Source organism: Peromyscus eremicus, chromosome 3, assembly GCF_949786415.1.
Source record: "Peromyscus eremicus chromosome 3, PerEre_H2_v1, whole genome shotgun sequence".
Lineage (NCBI taxonomy): Eukaryota > Metazoa > Chordata > Mammalia > Rodentia > Cricetidae > Peromyscus > Peromyscus eremicus.
Window position 1 is genome coordinate 95,254,625 of NC_081418.1, and position 14,725 is coordinate 95,269,349.

General features: G+C 52.4%; 1 protein-coding gene across 1 annotated transcript; it reads left to right on the plus strand.

Annotated features, from left to right (window-relative positions):
* Positions 1 to 2,043: 2,043 nt before the first annotated feature.
* Positions 2,044 to 10,579, plus strand: Bola3 (bolA family member 3). Its single transcript, XM_059256750.1, has 4 exons — positions 2,044 to 2,315; positions 3,997 to 4,120; positions 5,963 to 6,051; positions 10,325 to 10,579. Exons 1-4 carry the CDS (start codon positions 2,262 to 2,264, stop codon positions 10,388 to 10,390), a joined length of 333 nt encoding a protein of 110 aa, XP_059112733.1. The 5' UTR covers positions 2,044 to 2,261; the 3' UTR covers positions 10,391 to 10,579.
* The last annotated feature ends 4,146 nt before the right edge of the window (positions 10,580 to 14,725 follow it).

Here is a 14,725-nt window from a genome sequence, read left to right on the forward strand (position 1 = left end):
CCTGGGCCCAAAGGCAATTTAAAAAGGGGCTTGAGAGGTGGCTCCATTCCCAGCACCCATGTGGGGGTCCGCACCCATCGGTAACTCTAGTTCCAAGGGATCTGACACAGTGTTCTGGCCTTGGACACTGTATGCATATGTACAGACATACATGTGTCAGAACATGCAGACATATAAAATAAAAAATTGAAAGCTGGAGTTGTAAGCAGTACTAATGTGGCTTGGTTGAAGGTGAGTCTCAAGGGCAAACTGACCAAGTGCCTGCAGAACCTGTGCAGGATGATGCTGGTATGTCCTGCAGTGGATTCCAGCTGGGTGGGGAGGTGAGGGTGAAGTCACAGGAAAGGTTATTTCCTGTGGGTGATGGGGAATCTGAAGGATTTGAGACTGGACTTTTTTTTCTCTCGGTTTGGACAGCTCTTGGAAACTGAAGGTAAGGGGTGCACAGTGGAGCGCCAGCAGTTCTCAGTCACAGTTATGTGGGTGACTGTTCTGTGGAACAGGACTGACAGAGTGCCATGTAAATGACAGGTAAGTCTGTGACCTTAACCTTAGGGCAGTTAGCTTCAAGTGGCAAACGTGTCTGCACTGAATCCAGGACTCACTTCAGCAGGGCTGGCTTCCAACAGCTCAGGGTCATATGCCTACCTCCCCAGAACCATTGTGTCCGCTCCATTACCAAAGCAGCTCTCTGCCTATTGGGCACAAAGCTGGTTGCTATAGTAGTGCCAGGCTTTCTATAAACTTAGCAATAGATTGGAAACCCGCAGTCTCTCTAGTTCCAGTGGTCTGGTTCAGATCATTTGACCAGTCGTAAACCAATCACCATGTAGTTGGCCAGTTCCTGCTCGTCTGAACATGTGGTTTGAATAGCAAAGAGGGGCTACTATACAGCTAGAAAACATTTTAGACAGTTTTAATTGTATTTCTTGGCATAAATGAAGAGATTTGAAAGTTAATTATTTCTAACCATAAATTTTCAGGAATCAAGCAGAAAAATTTATATCAAGTAATCCGGAGATGAGGGCTAGAACACAGGAGTCACTCAACATTGGAATGAATGACCATTTTAATTTTGTTTTGAGACAGGGTCTCTATATAGTCTGACTGTCCCGGAACTTGCTATGTAGGCCAGGCAGGCTTTGAACTAACAGGTCTACCTGCCTCTGCCTCCCAAGTGTTAGGATTAAAGGTGCACCACCGTGCCTGGCCTATAAATGAGCCTACTTTTAGTTGTTCACGTTAAAGAACAAATCCAGGCCAAATCCACACGGGAGGTGCTGACTGCAGAGGCACCAGTGCAGTGACAAAGTCCTGCAGGCTATGCCGGACTCCAGGCTGCAGACAGTTACTACTGGGAAAACAGGGTTTTACTCTAACAGTATACCCGTTGTTTTGCTGGTGATTACTTACCCCTCATGGTGTGTGCTTCTAATCCTACCTATTCTGATGTATTTTGTTTTGAGCCAGGTTCTCACTGGGTAGCCTTGGCTGGCTTCAAACTTGATCTATATAGACCAGGATGGCCTTGAACTCAAGAGATTCGCCTGCCTCTGTCTCTCCAGTGCTGAGATTAAAGGCATGTGCCACCACACTCCCATCCCATTTGAGACAGGATCTCTATAGCCCAAACTGGCCTGAACTCACTAGCCTCGGCTGAACACAAAACAGCCCTGGGATTACAGGTTTCATCCTCGGCCCGTAGTACGGGGGGCTGTGTCCCCTGGAATTTGGGGAAATCCAAAACAAATTTCCACCCCCCACCCCCGCCGCATCTCATCCCCACTCCTGCCCCTGGTTTAGTTCATCGCTCATCTGGCCTCTGCGGCAGTCTGCCCTCTCCAATTCAGCCCCTTACAAAGAACCCCCTTCCTCACCGGAGCCAGAGTGCTCTTTCTAAAACGCAAACCTGAGAAGACTCCCATTGCTGAGAATTTCACCGGAACTCCTTTCTGGAAAGAAGTCAGTTCCCCCAGAGCACTGACTGGGATGTGGGGAGGGAGGGAGACCTGTCCCGCGCACCCGGGGTTCTGGCTGCCTAAGTGGGCGACTGGAGGCGGGGCGGGTACGACCCTGCAGTGGAAGCCGACCTGGCGGGATGGAGGCTCGGCCCAGGCCTGCAGGTTCCGGGTGGCTCCCGCCGGGCGGCCGCGGCCTCCGAGCGGCAGGGGGCGGGCTCGCCCAGGGCGGCGGCTCCAGACGGAGTGCCGGTGTCTTTCCGGCTGCACTGTGACCTCGGGCTGCGGGCTGCGTCGCCGGGCATGGCGGCATGGGGCCCGGCGTCCGCTGCGCCTCTGCTCCGCGGGAGCTACGGGGTGAGCCGGCGGGGCTCGGGCGGGGCTGCGGGGGGTCGGGTGGCTGTTGTCTGGCTGAGGACGTGAGGGCAAGGCTGGGGCCCTTCCCTGCTCTCATTCATTCTCTCCTGACCTCTCTGAATCGGTGCTGGGGGTGGGGGATACCCGGCTCAGGTGGGTCGGGGAACAGTGCCATAAACCGGCACAGTATAGCGAACCTGGGAAAGAAATGCTGCCTTCGGCAGAGGAAAACAGAGGTGGTGTAGCCCCGAGGCCAGGCGTTGGTGCTAGGCACTCCGGATGAGCCTGCGCCCTGCAATTGCACACAGAGCAGGCCTCTGACCTTGACCCTCCATGGCCTGCAGCCTGGAGTGGGAGCCCAGCTCTCCTAATCCTCCCACCCTCCGTTGGTTGAGACAGGGTCTCGCATTAAAGCCCTGGCTAGCTTAGAACTTGTGACATTCCTCCTGGCTCCTGGAAGAAAGTCGTAAGCCACACAGTGCCTGGTCTGTCTCTCCCTTTCAGACTCATCTTTGGCTTTATCTCACCCATCTCTTTCTCCTCACTTGCCTGCTGGTCCGGAATCTGCCTCCCGTGCTGAGGAGTTGTGTTGCCCCCAGGACTGCCATCTGGGATTTTGTCAGTCTGTTGACAGGATGGGTGTGGGAAGATGCCCGGCTCCTGAGGATTGTGCAGTGCGAGCCACTGTGCCTCTTAGTGATTTCACCTATGCTGCTGTCTCGGGAGCACGTCCACCCCCAGACCTGGCCGCTGCACCCAGGCGCACAGCCTTGGCTTTGTCCTGTGTGCAGCGCACAGCCCATCTGACCAGATCTTTCGTCTGGCCTGCATGTCAGCCATCTCTTAGGCTTCTTGGCCTGTGTCCAGCAGCCATGTCTCTCTCCTGCTCACTCATTGCTTCAGAGGGCCTGCCGTAGGGTCAGCTCTGGGGTGCTGCTGTAGAGGGGCAGACTCCACCTTGGCCTTTTAAGACTAGCTAGTGAGAGAACTGGGAGAAGGCTCAGATGGTAAAGTACTCACAGGGGTGATATGAGTTCAACCCCCAGGACCCACGTGAGATGGTGGGTAAGTGCTCACTGCCTTTACAGAGGAGCCCAGTTCAGTTCCAGCCTTCATGTCAATCAGCTCACCTCACCACTGCCTGTAACTCCAGCTCCAGGGATCTGATACCCTCATCTAGCCTCTGAGGGCACTGCATTCATGAGCACAAACTCTTAGACACACACATAATTTAAAGTAAAAATTTAAAAACAAAAGCCAGATGTGGGGGCACACCCCTGTAATCCCACTGCTGGGGGGTGAGACAGGTGGATCCCTAGGGCTTGCCTGCCAGCCTAGCCTACTTGATGAGCTCCAAGCCAGTGAGAGACTCTGTCTCAAAAAACAAAGTGACATCCCTGAGAACGACAGCTGGGCTTGTCCTCTGACCCCCAATGTCCATGCACATACGGGCAGCTGCCTACACATAAACATACCGCAGAGACCCAGGATCCAACCCTGAAAGTCTAGAATGGCACCCTGCTCTGGACCTTCAGGTGAGACCGAGGAGTGACTGGGTGGTACCTCTTCAGCACTCACCAGCAACCCCAGTGTTTTGCCGGCCGACTCCAGCAGACAGACATTGCTGCACCGCGGCTCACAGTTCCACAGACCTCAACAGACCTCCTCTCTGTTGTCACAGCTCCCTCTCCTGCACTGTATACACCGGATGTTTGCCTCCCAGACTGAGGGGGAGCTCAAGGTGACCCAGATTCTCAAAGACAAGTTTCCCCGAGCCACAGCTATCAAAGTGACGGACATCTCAGGTGAGGCTTTCTCCTATCTTCTCCGTGGAGCCTTGCTGAGGTTTTTGAGTTTTTGCCTGGGGAGAGGCTGAAGTCAAAAGGCTGGAAGGAGGGGACCTGCCATAGTGACTTCTCCGTAAGTCAAAAAGGCTGGAAGGAGGGGACCTGCCATAGTGACTTCTCCGTAAGTCAAAAAGGCTTGAAGGAGGGGACCTGCCATATTGACTTCTCCGTAAGTCAAAAAGGCTGGAAGGAGGGGACCTGCCATAGTGACTTCTCCATAAGTCAAAGGCTGGAAGCAGGGGACCTGCCATAGTGACTTCTCCGTAAGTCAAAGGCTGGAAGGAGGGGACCTGCCATAGTGACTTCTCCGTAAGTGTTGCTTTGGGTCAGATGGAGATGGGGACTTAGAAACATCGGAGGGAAACCACAAAGACAAAGGCCTGGCTGAGAACTCGGTTACCAGACTACCCTGCTCAGATGAGGTCCCTCTTGTCGATCAGCAAGCCTGCCCCTGTACAGGCACCAAGAGCTCAGGACACAGCCTCTCATGTTTTAGACAGACCTTGTAACCTGTCCACCCCAGTTCTTCTGACCCCCTACAAGGGAGAGCTAGGATGGGTCCAAGGTGGATTTTGTCTACTACCCTACTTTATCCAGAGTCAAGCCCAAAGCAGCCAATGGGAACAGGAGGACCAGAGGCAGAATCAGGACCCAGGGCAGACTTTCCAAGCCCAGGTTGGCCCTGCTCTCCTCGGGCCACCTCTGCACCTCAGAATGTCTGGCTGGCTATTTGTCAAGGCCAGGCTGGAGGTGCAGCTTCTGCGCTAGAAGCAGAGGGAAGATGGGGGCCTTATCCAGACACACCCAGAGAGGGACACAGGTGCATGCAGCCAGATAGGAGCCAGCTCTGCATTGGCCTGCAGGGAAGGCACCCTGACTTCCCCGAAAGCACATGTGCCTGGGTTGGGAGAGCATTCAGAAACATCTTTGATTGGACTGGGGATGTAGCTCGGCTGGAGTGCTTGCCTAGCATGTACAAAGGCTCAGGTTCGATTCCCAGAAACATATAAAATTGAGTGAGTATGCTGTGTTGGCTCGAAGTTCAAGGTCATCTTTGACTATGTGGAGAATTTGAGGTCTGACTGTGTGAGACCCTGACTTAAAAAACACAAAGAAGGGTATTTGATTGTATGCCAGTGAGGGCTCTGAGGGCGTTCTTTGTGGTGGGAAAGCATGGTTGCCTAAGCTTGAAGTGGTTGATTACATTGTGTCCAGTTAGGAAGCAGGGGTGTGTGTGTGTGTGTGTGTGTGTGTGTGTGTGTGTGTGTATGCTGGTGCTCAGCTCTATTTTCCTTCAGTCCAGGTCTCCAGTTTAAGGGTGAGTTATCCCAATCTAGAAACTTCCTCAGAGACATGCCCAGAGGTTTGTCTCCTAAGTGATACAGATTCTGTCAAGTTGACGGTCACTATCAACCATCATTGGCGGGACTACACATACGATTGGATGAAAACTTAGGATAATTTTGTACTTTTTAACAGGTCTGTGGAAGGTGGTAATGCTGAAATTGACCTTCCCACCATCTCCCGTGGCTTACGAAGAGAGAATGTTCTACCTCCCAATGCTTCCCAGGCCTTGGGCCCCCTCTTTCCTGATCACACTTGACAGTTGTGGGGAACAGAGGCACCTTGCAGACAGGAGGGAACATTTGGGTCAAGGCTGCCTGCCAGGAGCGAATGGTCAGATCGGAAACTGTGATCTTACCTGCACTGTTAGCAGATGCTGTCAGGCCACCGCATTCTCGGGACTGTCTGAGTCTGCTACCATCTGTTGTAACGGAAACGCCTTTGACTTTGTTTCAGGAGGCTGCGGGGCGATGTACGAGATTAAAATTGAGTCAGAAGAATTTAAAGAGAAGAGGACTGTCCAGCAGCACCAGATGGTCAATCAGGTCAGTGGCTGCTGACGGTCCTTTTCCCTCTGGCCTTCAGCAGCTGAGGGCACAGCAGAGGGCATGGCGGCTAGCACCGTCGGTCCCCGGAGAGAGCAAGACAGCCATTAGAATGTGTTGGGACCATCGGACTCTAGACCCTGGAAATACAAAAATCAGAGTCGCCGGGCGGTGGTGGCGCACGCCTTTAATCCCAGCACTGGGGAGGCAGAGCCAGGCGGATCTCTGTGAGTTCGAGGCCAGCCTGGGCTACCAAGTGAGTTCCAGGAAAGGCGCAAAGCTACACAGAGAAACCCTGTCTCGAAAAACCAAAAAAAAAAAAAAAAAAAAAAAAAAATCAGAGTCACTAGGTTGAGATTTGGAGCAAATGTAAAGTCATTCACAACTGAAAATAAGCCAGCCAATAGTTATCTTTCAACGTCTTTTCTAATACTAACACCGTTTACTGTTTCTTTGGTTTGGGTTTTTGTTAAGATTTTAAAGAGGGTCTCACAAAGCCCAGGCTAGCCCCAAACTCATTATGTAGGTGAGGTCTTGTGCTTCTGATTGCTCTTGCCTCCACCTTCCAAGTGCTGCGGTGTGTACCACCATGCCTGGCTTATGAGGTCTGGGGACCAAACTCGGCACTCCCGGTGAGAGCTCTACCCCCAGCCTCGTTTAGGTATTTTTAAAGACCAGGTCTCACGGGTCTCTAACTATACAGCTGAGGGTGACTTTGAACTTCCGATCTTTCTGCACCTCCCAGATGCTGGGTTTCTAGGTGTGCACCACCACGCCCAGTGTATGAGGTGCTGAGGGTGGACCCCAGGGCTTCGTGTACGCCAGGCAAGTGCCCTGCCAACTGTGGTACAGCCTCAGCCCTTGTTAGGGATTTTCAAGACGGGTGTCCATCTGATGCTGACTCATTTGGGCTCATGACCTCTAGCCACCGCCTTGTGGGCAGGGTCATAGACGTGCTCCACTGTGCAGGCCCACTCAGTGTTTTCGCCTGTCACATACTGACACACTCTGTTAGCATAGACAGTGCTAAATGACATGCTTTCGTAGATCCTGGTATGTGTTCCTCAACTGGAACCTGTTCCAGCCCTGACTCCGGGCCTTTGTCTCTGAAGTCACCCCTGGGGACGTCTATGTCTGGCGTCACTCTCGGAGGTCTGTGCTCTCAGCTGGTTTAGTTTTGGAAAAGCAGAGTTCTGGCCATCAACCCCTTTGAGTCCACACATCCTTACAGTCATTGGAGGGCCTTCCCTCCCTCGGCCGGCCGTCACCCTCCCAGCTGGCTGTTGCCTGTTGGTCTTTCTCATCTGGACCTTGCCCCTGATTGGACCTCTGGCCTAGGTTCCCTCCTGCGTCCAACTCAAAAGCTGCTCCCCATCCTCCTGGCTGGACCCCAAAGCCCCTCCACTTTCTGACTCCCTCTTTTTAAAATTATGTATTCTACATTACTTTTAGGGGTGGGGCACACAGGCTGCAGCACATACGTGGTTAGAGCCGATTTTGCCTTCCACTGTGTGGGTCCTCGGGATTTGAACTTAGGTAATCAGGCTTGCTAAGCATCTTTACCCATTGGGCCATCTCACCTACCCTCCAATAGCTCCTTCCAGCTGCTGCTGATTCTGACTTGTGCCCTGGATACGTGCACCTCTGACATGTCAGCGGTTTGACGTACTCACGGCCCTTGGCTGTGGCAGGCTGGTGGATGAGAGGCAGGCTGTGATAGGCAGCAGCCAGAGCCCCTCCAGATTCTGGTCAGCTGTGTGTGGTCTCCAGGCAGGTAGACAGGTCAGGGAAGACCTGGCCGGGGGCTCTCCCCACAGCCTGTGGGACTTGGCTTTTCCTGTGGGACTTGGGTTTTGTTCTCAAACACATACGCTGCCTGGTGTGACTGGACTCCTGGGTGCTACGAACCTGCATGTATCCCTTGGCCTGCAGCTACGGCCGCTACTTTCTAGGTTGTGACCCCGAGGAAGTTACTCAGCTTCCCTGTGCCCACGCAGCCTGAGAACACATGGTCAGCCCTCCTTAGATGTGTGTACTCTAGGCTAGCTTCCAGACAGTTCTCCCATTTCCCCTCCCATATCGCTGTAGGAATGCCAGGATTACAGATGTGTGCCACATCTGGCCTACATAGCTCCTGGGGATCAAATTCCAACTGTCAGGCTTGCTTAGCAAGTGCTCTTCCCTGGTGAGCCATCTTCCCGACCCTCACAGTGACGGGTGCTGGCCTTGACTTCTTTTCTTGTGGCTCTGTTCTTCATCATCGTCCCTAACTTTTTCCTCGGTGTCCCCAATACCTGGTGTGACACTGTGTGCATGGTCATGGTCAAACATGCTTATCCAAGCTGCAGCTTTTTATTTTTATTTTTTTCAAGACAAGACAGGGTTTCTCTGTGTAGCCCTGGCTGTCCTGGAACTCCCTCTGTAGACCAGGCTGGCCTTGAACTCAGAAATCTGCCTGCTTCTGCCTCCTGAGTGCTGGGATTAAAGGCGTGCGCCACCACCGCCGGCAGTGTCTCACAGTTCAGGCTGGCCTTGAACTCACTGTGTGACCGAGGCCAACCTTGAACTGCTCTATTTTTTTTTTTTTTTTTTTTGGTTTTTCGAGACAGGGTTTCTCTGTGTAGCTTTGCGCCTTTCCTGGGACTCACTTGGTAGCCCAGGCTGGCCTCGAACTCACAGAGATCCGCCTGGCTCTGCCTCCCGAGTGCTGGGATTAAAGGCATGCGCCACCACCGCCCAGCTAACTGCTCTATTTTTATGTGTTGCTAAGCACTGGGGACGGAACGCAGTACATGACCTGCAGCCCCATGACTGATCCTCCTGCTCCCACACTTAGGGTACTTTAGTCAGGTCCCACCCCCTCCACCAGAGCCTCAGTTTCCTCAACCCTGAAGTGACGTCAGCGATTCCTCTGTGGCTGTAGCAGGTGAATGTGACATTGATGTGTGTTGAGGAGCCTTGGGAGGCTTCACAGAGGTCAGGGGGAGGTGTTGGGGAGAGGAAGTGTGCACACTACAAAGCTGCAAAGCCTCAAAGTATCCAGAATCCAAAACCTGTCACCCGAAGGTCTGACTGGGCCACCTAGCTAGAACTAGCCCGGCTGCAGAGACAGAAATAGCCACTAGGGGGCATCCTGGGCCTGTGATGAGGCCTTTTCCAAGGTCCGAATTTCTGTTTGCAGAGTTGAAGTCTCCATTGAATACAGAGTTGGCCTGGGTAGGGCCAGTTACTTGCTGACTTTGGGTCAGAGGTACTCAGTGTTGTTTTAACTCCACAACCCAGGTAGGAGTGTCTGTCTGTGTGCTGTAGGTGGGTGAGAGAGAGAGAGAATGAGTGTGTGTGTGTGTGTGTGTGTGTGTGTGTGTGTGTGTGTGTGTGTGAGCTGTTGGTTCAGGGTCTTATATTGCTGGGCGGGACTTGAACTCCTGAGTCACACCTTACCCGGGTGACTGGGCTCTAGGTGTGCAGCACCATGGCAAACATAGGTGGGTTTGTTGTTATTCTCTCCAGGCAGGGCTTCTCTGTGTAGCCTTGGCTGTCCTGGAACTCGATCTGTAGACCAGGCTCAAGCTGGCCCTGAACTCACAGATATCCACCTGCCTCTGCCTCCTGCGTGCTGGGGTTAAAGCCATGTGCCACCACCACCTGGCTACAAACTTAAATATTACTGAATAAAAACAATTGTAAAGGGAGCTGGTGTATGGTGGTGCCTACCTCTCACCCCAACACTCTGCATTGGAGGACCGTGGTCTACAATAGCAAGTTCCAGGCCAGCCAGAGCTATATATATATATAGGGAGTCCTTGCCTCAAACAAAAACATTATAAAGGGGGCTGGGGAAAGGCTTAGAGGGTAAGGGGCTTGTGTGTGAGTGTGAGGACCTGAGTGTGGATTCCCAGAACCCACACTCTGTGACCACACGCAGCATTAATATCAGTTCTGGGTGATCTCAGGGCCTGGAAGACAGAAGCAGGGAACCCTTAGAGTAGGCTGGCTAGTTGACTGGCCCAAACAGCAGGTTCCACTCTGCCTGGATATATAAAGTGGAGAGCGTTGGTCAAGGAAGATACCCAGTGTCAACCTCAGGCCTCCAGTCATGGACACACACATGCACATGTACACACATGCAAGCGTGCACACAGACACACACACCACACACACAGGCAAAAAATATTTTGAAGGAAAAATTGCTTCAACAAAGCATGTGCAGACTGTGTGGAACACTCTGAAGCCAATGTAAGGACGAGAACTGACTGTGACATCTCTTCCTCAGGCACTGAAAGAAGAGATCAAGGGGATGCACGGCCTTCGGATATTTACCTCTGTCCCCAAGTGCTGACGGCGCCCCAGCTACGTGACTGCTGATGCTGGAAACCTCGAGTGCACTTCGAGCACAGCCATCTTCCAGGAAAACCCCTGCCAAAAAATGCACCTATTTTTGTTCATAGACATTTATGTATTATAATTATAGGAGATATGTTATCTATTTAGAAGTTAATTAAAGGCCACAGATACCTACTGCTCACAACAGGCGCGAGTCCTGCTTCAGGCCCCTTCTTTCAGAAGCACATCCTTTGTTTGCCATGGTCCATCCCTGCACAGTTCCTGCTCCCGGACACAGAATAGAGGCGGCTGGGTTTGGGTTGTTTTTGTTTGAGACAGGGCTCTGGCTGGCCTGGAACTATTTAGACCAGGCTAGCTTGAACTAACAGATGGGCCTGCCTCTGCCTCCCTCCTGCTTGGATGAAAGGCATGTCACCACACCTGACCCCAGATTTTTTGGTTCTATGAAGAAGTGTTAAGAACTTTTCCCTCCCCTACTTCTCCAAGAATGACGAGGAACCCCTGGCTTGTCATGCCCGGGAGAGGAGCTGAGGAACGGCATGCCTAGCCTGGGGTTTGAAGGCCCCCAGCCTCTGCATCTGGCGGGAGGTGAGTTTGTCAGGATCTGTGCTCTCGGCCAGCCTTGCCAGCCACACATGCTCACCCTGGACTCTGGGAGTGAGTGAGTGAGAAGCTGGAGCAGCCATTCTGGACACCAGGGCTACAAAGTCTGGTGTTCTGCCTGGAAGTTCCAGTGCCACAAAACCAAAGTTGACTTCACGTTGACTTCACATTGCCAAACTTCCCGGTCACACCCTAATAGCAAATCCAGACCCCACCCCCTGGGTGTCAAGCTGTCTTCCCTTGTTACAGTTAGCCCACATTAGATCCTGGCACTGGCTATGGACTGACTCAAACTAACACAGGCCCTGTCACTCACAGACACCTTGTCCCCATGGCAGGGGAGTGCTGGAACCCACAGCAGAGCCCTTCAAAGCTGGGGCCCAGACAGTTTGTCACACTTTGGTCTAAATTTGGAAGGATAAGTTCTTATGTGCCATACACAGGTCAGATGCCCAGAACACCTCTAGACTCGGCTGGTAAGTGCTTGTTGCCAAGCCTGAGTTCTGTCCCCAGTACTCACAGCAGAAGGAAAGAACCAGCATGTGTCACTTTTCTGTGACCTCCACGTGTGCGCTGTGGCACCGTGTGAGTGCACACACACCACACTAGGTGTGGTGGCACATGTCTTTAATCCCATCACTTCGGGGGCAGAGGCAGATGAATCTCCTGAGTTCAAGGCTAGCCTGGTGTACATAGTAAATTCCAGAAGAGCTAGGGCTTTGTGGAGAGACCCTGTCTCAAAAAAAAAGAAAAAGCTATTCGCTGGGGATGTTGGCCACTGAATCTGAACCCTGGTGAGCCAGCTTCTGGAAACACCAGAATAAAGCAGGTCCTGGGGCTGGGGGTCAATCACCCTGCAGCCTCTGCTCTCCATCATGGATCCAGATTCAGCTCTGGCACACAGCCGTGGAGCACCATGCAGCAGCCCAGAGTCACCAGGGAGACCAGGGCAAGACACAACTTTGTACAGCCTTGGTACTGGCAGTCACACTTTGAGGCCAGGCGGCTAAAGGGTCTCGGAGGGAAGGCCTGCAGGGTGTCCACTGTTTGGACAACCCCATGCTGTGACCTATACACTTCACACTTGAGAACCATGGACTGGATCATAAGAAAATTGCTGTGCCCGGGAGGTGGCTCAGCTGGAGAAGGTGCTAGCTGGCCACCAAGCCTGATGGTCCAAGACCTGAGCTGGATCCCCACAACCCACACAGTGGAAGGGAAAAACTCCTGGAAGTGGGCTTCTAACCTTTACACACACCATGGCACACATCTCTCCCAGTCCCCCACCCACCCCAAATACAATAAAAGGGGGAACAAAAAGAAAAATTTCAAAAAGCCTGTCCTGATTTAAATCCATGACTTCGGGTCACATTTAGGGATGCATGTGGCCCACAGGCTGTGGGTTGCCCATGTCTGGTAGGCAGTATTGTGAAGTGACTCTCTTGGGGTGATCAGAAGACTGCAGGCGCCGGGCGGTGGTGGCGCACGCCTTTAATCCCAGCACTCGGGAGGCAGAGCCAGGCGGATCTCTGTGAGTTCAAGGCCAGCCTGGTCTACAAAGTGAGTTCCAGGAAAGGTGCAAAACTACACAGAGAAACCCTGTCTCGAAAAACCAAAAAAAAAAAAAAAAAAAAAAAAAGAAGACTGCAGGCTCCTGAGACATTGAAGGCTGCCAGCCATGGACCCCAGGACCAGAGGGTTTGTAGTCCTTCAGGGAAATCGGCGAGGACCAGGTTCCCCGGCCTGCCTGAAGGTAGCTCTTTGGAAAAACACGAGCACAGATGAGTGAATGGTGTACAGATTGAAGCCCAAGTCACCTCCACCTGCAGAAGTGTGACAGAGCACGGGACAGACAGCAGAACTGGGCCTAAGTGGACCTGAGAGAAGCTGCAGAGGTGGGGTGGGGTGAGCCACGAGGCACATGGTACACACCGAGAGAGAGAGAGAGAGAGAGAGAGAGAGAGAGAGAGAGAGAGAGAGAGAGAGAGAGAGAGAGAGAGGGAGAGGGTGAACACCGGGGCAGAGGTCAGTGTGCATCAGAATAAGGTGGCATGGAGGTGGGGACTCCTTGGCTAGGGCAGGGCTTTGCTGTGGCAGAAGACAGGGCATGTCGGCACAGACTGCTGGAGGTGGAGGAAGGGCTAGACAGATCCGGAGCTGGACAAGTCTCCTTGTCTTAGCTGGTGTCCTGGAGGTACTCCCAGGCACACCACTGGTTGTGAGGGTTAGACACCTCTTCTGGTCTCCTCCGGGATGCTGAAGGTCTCATCTTCGCGGAGAACTTCAGGTGAGGTGACTGACAGCCTGCAGGGCCAGCAGCAAGACTTTGAAGATAAAGTTGTACCAGTTCTTTAAGAACTTCATGTTCCCTGGCTCCCCCCCCTCCTATGTCCCTCTCCCCACCCTCACTTCCCTACCCACCCGGCTGTGTGTTTTCAAGTCCAGTCTGTGTGGCCCATCTGCTATCCTTGGGAGTGCAGCCACGTCCTTATAAAGAAACCCGACTCACTCCCGGCAGCTATCAAATGCCAAAGCTCCTCAGAGTGGTGGGATCTTGTGCCAACTCCCCCATCTCCATGCTGGGATTTTGTCTGGGTAGAGACCATACAGGCCTTGTGTATGCCGTCACAACCACCATTGAGTTCTGTGCACAACTGTTCTCCCGTGTCTGGAAAATACCATTTCCTTGGAGTTACCCACCACTTCTGGCTCTTCAGTCTTCCCACCCCTCTTTCCCAAGGATCGTTGATGCGTGTGCATCTGTTACATACATTCCAGTCCAGGACAGCCCTCTACAGTTTCTTATTCTCTGTATGTATGTTGACCAGCTGCATTTTTTTTTTTTACGTTGTTGGCCAATGAGGTCCCACAGGCCCCCAAGCACTATAGGCAATGGTCTATCCTCTTGGTTACTATGTAACACTTCATGTTAAGACACTACAGACCTGATCCCACAATATGGAAAAAGCAAACTGTACTCACCTGGAAGCTTCGTTCCAACTGGCTGGCTTGCATTGTGCTACTAGGGACGCTCCTGGAGGAGCAGAGTTCGTCACCCAGCTGTGAACCCTCCTAGTGACAGTAACGACTAGCCTTGCAAAATACACACTGGTGCAGCAGTGGGAAGAATATCATGGGAGTGGCCAACCGCTTTCTGATTGGCTCTAAGGGCCAGTCCATTAGATAGAACCCATGCCTGGCATTGCTAATAAGAGCCAAACACCTGTAGCTAGATAGGTCATAGGCCCCCGGGGAGAGAACCTAATGTTGTTATTCTGCTAAATAGACGACTCCCAATGACAGCTACACCCATCGATCAGAACATCTCTAAACCTTCAGAGCTGCTTCTTACAGCAAAACAGTGTGTGTGAGTGTGTGTGTGAGTGTGTGTGTGAGTGTGTGTGTGTGTGAGTGTGTGTGTGTGTGTGTGTGTGTGTGTGTGTGTAGACATCCACAGACGCCAGAAGAGGACACTAGATCTTTCAGAGCTAGAGTTAGACAGTTGTACGATGCCCGATATGGGGCTAGGAACTGAACTCGGGTTCCCTGAATGAATAGCAAGTGCTCTTAACTGCTGAGCCATCTCTCCAGTCCCACCAGCAGAACTTTTGCTAGGGCTACTGACCAGGTAGTGTGACTCGATAGGGTGATGACAAAATGAAGATCAGGCTAGACCAGGAGGATGGATTAAATGAGACACTTGGCCAAACTTCAAAGCAGAAAAACA